At 40.7% G+C, this 7,406-nt stretch overlaps 1 protein-coding gene across 1 annotated transcript; it reads right to left on the bottom strand.

Moving 5' to 3' along the window:
- Positions 1-4,907: 4,907 nt before the first annotated feature.
- foxd3 (forkhead box D3) lies at positions 4,908-6,709 on the bottom strand. Its single transcript, XM_080860640.1, has one exon. It carries the CDS (start codon positions 6,449-6,451, stop codon positions 5,357-5,359), a length of 1,095 nt encoding a protein of 364 aa, XP_080716766.1. The 5' UTR covers positions 6,452-6,709; the 3' UTR covers positions 4,908-5,356.
- Positions 6,710-7,406: the final 697 nt, after the last annotated feature.

The raw sequence follows: 7,406 nt of genomic DNA, 5'->3' as shown, positions 1-7,406 counted from the left end.
TTCGAGTGCATAACTCGTTCCTAGCGTACTTTTTCTGTGATCCTAATAGTGCTTACTAAATTACACGTCAGTGTCAGACTTCACAGCGCTCCTTCGGCGCATGATGATGACGTTCTAGTTGCACTCTCCACCCCCCTCATTCACGAATCTTGTTAGTTGATTTCCTCTAGGTTGATACTTTGTAGCTGTGCCACAATAGATCAGTTGATGCAAAGAATGATGGCTAATATGTTTGTAGGCTAACCTATATGAAATAAAGACCTTTGACGAATGCAGTGAATTATATTATAGTGTTAAGGTTGATTAGGTGTTTGGTTCGTATTTGGTTGTAGACCTAAAATATGTATTATTATTATTAATAATAATAATAACTAATAAAAAATGGATCCATGACCATTGTAAAAATATTAACAGTGTGAAATACTGCCAGAATTGTCCACAAATTAGCAAAGCGCTGAACATGGCTGAAACGAAAATGAAATTATCTTTATATTGCCCTTAGGCCTACTCCATGCTGTCATAATGAATGATTGAGCCAACTGGTTAAACTTCGATCAGTTGTTTCTCAGTTAATCAGTTGATTGAGAAAGTTCATCATAATGTTGCATCAAAACCACTAATCGTAATTTGTGATGACTTCCTCTTGAAAAAAAAAAAACATTAGGCTACAGCAACATATTCAAAAGAAAAGTAGGCCTATTTATATTAAAATTGACTAGGGTTTCAAACACATTTTATTTAAATTAGGCTGTGTGTTCATTTTCATTCATCCTTGGGCATGACACTTTTGCAAAATAGCAGTTGTTGTATGATGCTGCAAAGTGTTTTCATTTCCAGAGAAATTGGGAGTCATTCTTTAGACTTCTATTTTCTTACTAAAATGCCACCCCAATGCAACAGTCACACTAGGTGCATTATCAAATGTAGTAAACAAGCGATTCAATTAAATCGTATTTATTTATAAACCGCCGATAACAATGTGTTATTGTCTCAAGGTTCTTTACACAGCCTGCACCTCCTGGAGAAAGCACTTAGTCAGATGTGACAGGTGAAAACAGGGGCAAGGAAAAACTACCTTTTTAACAGAAAGAAACCTTGAGCAGAACCCAGCTCATGAGGGGGACCCATTTGGTTGGGGCCCGCTGGGTAGAGAGACATAAAGAAAGGGCGGCGGTCCGATACAAGGATAAAACATATTAGTGTACATATGGCATATGTATACTCAAGTATACATATAAGACTGATAATGGATCAAATGGAGAAAGTAGCTAGCGTTCAGAGATAGTGATGAATATACAAAGAATCTGAAACTTAACATGTTAATCTTCCATACCACACAGGTATGCAAAATATCAACTCTATTGGGATTTATCAGCAACAAAAGCTTCATCTCAGTCATAATAACCGGGGTCACACCGCATTTCTATTTCCATGGGTCAAAAGTTGTGAGGCAAAGATATTTTTTGTAGCTAGTCCATTTAATATTTATAAATAATAATAACCCTGGACAACTGCTGATTTGCAATGACACTTTCATTACAGTGGCAAGCCTATTAGTCATGGGTGCCCATTAGTTATTAATGCCCATGCCAGCTTTACTTTGTCATTTATTGCTCCATCTCTGCTCTTTTTAAATATTCAGTAACTGCTGTATCTACATTTACTGGCGATGATCAGCTCCAGGAGATGGAGGCTAGAGCTTGTCATTGCTCTCATAATAAGGGTCTGCATGTCTTTGTTGTTGTGCATCTGACTTCAGCCTGCACTTCTAATGTGTTGCAGCAAAGAAATAAGACAAATGGAGATCGTGAAAAGGCTGCACATGCTACCCTGGATACTGCATGTGTTTCTTTGAGTGACTTTTCATCTTTTAGTTTGTCTAATACATGGCTTAAATGAGATTATAAACGTGCAACTTTGCTGGTATACCCATTTAAGATACGCTTCATTTCTCTTAATTGTAATAAACCCCTGCTGCCTAGTATTTTATTGATTATTCGAGTATAGGCCTACCCCCAGCTTGGTGTAGGACTAGGACAAAGCATGTGACCTTGAGATGAAAAATCAGCAGCCAAAGCAGTTGGGCAACTAATTTTAAACTTGGGGTGGGGGAGCAGTTGTAGGGGGTGGCACTGACTCAACGAAAAGTAAAGACTGGATCACACTGTCAATACAAGAGCAAAAATATGTTTTTTAACGCATTCGATTAGGCAAATCGATTGACATAATGTAAATATATTAAAGAGAATTTGACAGACAAATGTCATGATGTCGACAGCATTACCTCGGTGGTGGTCTGGCCGTAAATGTCACGGTATGCAACTGTGGTTGACCGACGTCTTCTGGGGGTTGTGGGAAAAAGCCATGTCTGCTGTCCGGGCAGCCCACCTGCGCTGGCTGAGAGCAGGTGTAGCCGCGGAGGTCAGTCCTAAATTCCGCTATGAGCTCTTCAATCAAAAACGGTCTGCTGTCGATCTGCACCTTTTACTTTGTCATAGTTCAGGTGACACATTTCCGATGAGATTTCTGTCAGGTCAATATATGGTTCAAATATACACCGTGTTCCCGACTGGATTCATTTTAGTGGGGATTGAACTTGATTTGAAATAAAACTTGCATTATAAACGAAAGCCTATTGGCATCTTTGTGAAATGAGAAGGCCCTAAAGCTTATCTTTACTGATTAATATCCTGCATGCCCCAAGATGACATCCTCTCATTACTAAACCCATGCAGCAGTTAGCTGAGTGGGCCTAATTATGTTATTTTGCTAAAGCAGGGTATCGCATTGAGTGTGTAAGAAACTGCGACATCTCTCACTTGAGGCCCCATCGTCGCAGCTCACAGGCTGTCCGCAACTGCGCCTCGCGCCAACATGAAAGGGTAGTTCTTGACGTCAGGTTTATAAAAAGCAGGCTCCATTATAACCTTGCACTTGTTAAAGAGTCAACTCTTTCCCACCAGCTGACCATAAAATAGATAATTCATTAAAACCCGTTGAATCCCAAGTATTTCACAGTGTTTCTACTCCACGATAAATTAGACTATAACGCTTTTAAAAGCCAATCCAATTGACCAGGCCTCGGTATTTACCTGTCTTGCCTCACCTCCTCCTCTCTGTCCCCTTACCTTTTTTCGTCTTTGAATGGCATTTCAAAATTATTAAGTGTCAATAAACGCCATCTAGCGAAATACCAGAGCTATTGCCATAACGTCATCATGCGATGCATATGAAACTGTTGTGAGCAGGCTGCACGACCACAGTTATTTCTCGTTTTTTGTAAAAGCGTAAGCACTCTTTAAGTCGAAGTCAGGTGTGGAAAGGAAGTCGATAGTACATTTAAATAATACATTTATTAGAGGTAAATATTAGCTTACATGATCATATTATCCAAGTGTAGCTTATTTGTCTCAACTGTTTGTATGTGTCCATTTGTCTGTGTTTTGGTTCGTTTTCTTGGAGGCCTTCGAGAGAGACCTACGACTCACTTCATTCTATCAGCAGATTAGGGATCTCACATGATCCCTTTGAAAAACACTTGGTGAAAATTTAAATTACTTTATATTTGATATTAACTGTATTTAGTCCATCAATGTTTAATACCGTTTGTGTTTTTGGTGTGCCATATAGTGTGTGGCAAGCTATGCGCCCGTAGCTCTTTTCAAAAGTATTCAGTTCTATTCTCATATTTTGGAAAGCATTATATTCAGCATATCCTGATATTGTTCTACATACCAGCTTAAAAAAGAGGTCCAGCCTCACACAGCCAATAAATCACGGGCGGAATGAACTTTCTAACTCCAGTGTGACGGCAGGCATTAGAGCAACGCGCATAAAAATGCCTGTCTCGTTTTAAGAAATAAATAGGCAGTTGTGGAATGAGCCCCCTGTTATCCAGTGTCATTGAGAAGCACATAATCAGCAGCTTCTTGAGTCTGAAAGTGAATTCAAGAAGCAAGCCTTTCTCTTTTCCCATGGGTATCAGTTAAATATAGCTAACCCCTGTGCCACACACCATCCACCATTTGCTGTTTGTGTTGAGCTGATTAGCCAGACACAACTGTGAAACGAAGTGTTACTTTTATAGAAGCAACATGCAAACGTTTTTAGATCGCCTTGCTTTCTCTTGTAAATAGACACCGTAGTGTCTCGCCATTTACGGGGTTACCTCCAGGGTAGATCATCAATTGACCTTTAGCTCCAAAGCTCCTGGCATGTAGGAATATCATTAAAACAGTATCATAAACAGCCTGTGACCAGGTGGCGAAACATACACCAGATATGTCCACTGAATTGTTACCCACGAACCCTTTAGCAAAACAAAAGTTGTTTTGAGTGGCTAATTATTATGGAAGTAGCAGGAGGAAATTCCGGAGATGAGGCTTATTAGGCCTACACAAACTAAATATTTCTGCCGCGGCCGCCTGATGCTGGATCAGTAGCTAGCAGTTCATCATTATCATCTCAAGACAGTGGCTATTACCAGCTCTTACAGACTGTTACTTAACAAATTTGTAAACCACAAGGAATTTGTCATTTCCGATAGTAAATTATTTCGGTGTCGGGCTTGATTTCGGGATGATGATGTATTCAAAACATTTTATTCCTTCATAATAAAATACTCTGTTTTGCTTTATAACCACAAATGAACCCACAGTAGGCTTATATTGATGAATCCTTAGCTGTAGTCTGCATTTTCACTGATCATTTCAATGATCAGACCCAGTGAGGAGAAGTCTGTCATATATTCGATTTAATTTTTGTTAACTTAATTATGTCTAACTATCAGTTTAATTTTTTTAAGCTGCTGGAGTAGGCCTATATACCTATCTGAAAATTAAACAACCTTCACAAAAGGGTGCTGACTCTAATTGTGGTTCGTTTACATATTTATTACCAAAAGAATGCAGTTTACAACACAATATAGCTACATAGATACATATATTTAAATTTTATAAACAGACTATTCGTTCTATTTTATAAGAACATATGTATATTTTGTTGTAAAAACAAAACAAAATGTCATAATTAAAGGAAATACTCGCATTGAGTTTTCAATAAAAAAATAACAACCAATTAAAATAAAAGAGTCTCTTCAGCGACTTTCATACAGTTCAAACAATGAAACAAAACAGTAAAATCCAAACATATTAAGTTTTTCTTTGTTTCTTTGTACAAATATTTACAAATATTACCTGTACAGATAGCATTCCTTTTCGCTTCTTTTTCAGTTTTTAAAATCTTAACACGGCTACATTTTGGCATACAGTGTCCAGTGGAGTCTCTTTCATGCTGTAGCTACAGTCTTCTCCCCAAAAAACACGTGTACAAAAAAATATTTTTTTGAATAGGCCTATCATTGAGACGGCCATTTGGAAAGTGTTGATGCTGTTGGCAGAAACTGTCCAGAAATGATATTTGAAGGGACGCTGAGTATAGGGGCGATAGATGTCCGGAGAGACAGAGACTGTGCGCTCAGTAACGCGGACTGTGCAGTCACAGGAGGCCGCAGGAAAGTCTGTGCATTGGACGAAGTGCTGGATACCCCGATGATATTCTCTATACTAAAAGATGGTCTGCTGGAAGGTTCAGACTTGATCATGGACGCCGTGTTCAGGCTGTTGAGTTGAAGCTGGAGGCTTGGACTAAGCTGTGAGTTAAAGGCTTTTCGATTCAGCTCAGCGGATGACAGTAAGGGGACGGTGGGGGGAAGCATTGGACCCATTGGGGATAGACAAGGATACTGCATAGCCGGGTGCGAGTACGCTGCCGGGTGAAATCCATAGTGGCGGCCGTAAGGATTCCCAATGTGGTACGCCCCAAAACTCTGCATCATGAGTGCGGTCTGGTCCCTGAGAATGTCTGGCTGGACCCTTTTGAACCGTTTCCTCCTTCTAAGAAAGCTACCGTTGTCAAACATGTCTTCTGACGCAGGGTCTAGTGTCCAGTAGTTGCCCTTTCCAGGGTTGCCTGGCTCCCGCGGGATCTTGACAAAGCAGTCGTTGAGGGACAAGTTGTGTCTTATAGAGTTTTGCCAAGCAGGAAACTTCTCTCTGTAGTACGGAAACCGATTGCTGATGAACTCACAGATGCCGCTCAGCGTCAACTTCTTTTGCGGACTTTGCAGGATGGACATGGTGATGAGCGCAATGTACGAGTAGGGGGGCTTCACCAGGCTGTTCTTCGGCTTGCTTGTAATGGTACCGGGGGAGCCGTCCTGTCCGTCCCCCTTCTCTCCCTCTCCGGAGCTTTCGCAGGGACTGCCGCTGTGCTCTTTCACGTCGATCTCTTCCATCTCGTCCCCTAGGTCTTGGATCCCCTGGCTCTCGCAGTCACTGTCCCGCTCCATTCCCTCGTCTCCTTCTCCAACCACGTCAATATCCACATCGTCGGCTGTAAGCACCGTCTGACCGGACATATCGCTGGCACTGTTGCCTCCAGACAGGGTCATCACCGCTTACTTTACCCAAGAACAACCCAAGGTAAGAGTAGGGTCCGGTGCGGTCAGATCGGATGTCAACAATTCTAAATGCAGGTCACTTCGGCCTGCCAGTGAAACTTACACGTTATAAAATATTTCTCCACTCCGCTGGCATCTGAAGTTTAAACACACTCGTGCGTGTTTCACGCCAGATCTTGTACTTGCCGTATATTTCCTAGAAACTAGGTGTGATTTCTGAGTGCGGAGTCAAGATGACACGTGCTTTTAAAGCCGGTTTTAAGGACTGTCTGATAGATTACTTTTCACTTAAAGATATACTATCAGCACTGTCACGTGACGACGTGACGTCAGGAACCCTCCTGTTAAACCATGCAAACTGAAGTTGTTTCATGGATTTGTCAACAAAGGGGCAACAGTAATACTGCTTGCCACTACTTTCTGGCTTCGTACGTCCGTCATAGACCATTTAACGGCAGTAGAGAAGGAGAGAGAAAAAGAAAATTGGCCTGCGTGATTGAAATCTCCAGCTCCGATGTGCATTAACGCGGCAGCGCTAAACCCAATTTTTACTTTGCTTAAACAAATTGTGTTGAAAGCTGCTGAACGAAAACGTCGACAGCTAAGTTAATTGAATCTCTTTTAGTTATTATTGTGTGCTCGTCTTTATATTGCATGAAATACAATTATATTTTATGTAAAAACGGCAGTTTCATTAAAAAAAATCGTAGGCTTCCAACAGCTTACAAAAGATGTCAATGTGCCTTAAAATATAGCCTACTTAAAGTAGTCTATCTAATTTATCACTGTAGTTTACAGTGCATGGATTTGCTATGTGCGAGAGATAACAGTGCGATAACAATGGGCAAAACTAAAAATAAAGACTCTTAACCGGCTGTGCAGAGGTGTTAACGACCTAATCATTGCATGTGTTAGCATTTGAAAAAGTAGGAAATGAGGGAGCGGG

The sequence above is a fragment of the Sprattus sprattus genome (assembly GCF_963457725.1).
Source record: "Sprattus sprattus genome assembly, chromosome: 2".
Classification (NCBI taxonomy): domain Eukaryota; kingdom Metazoa; phylum Chordata; class Actinopteri; order Clupeiformes; family Clupeidae; genus Sprattus; species Sprattus sprattus.
Note: the sequence above shows the minus strand (reverse complement) of the source record. Positions and strands in the feature narration are given on the sequence as shown.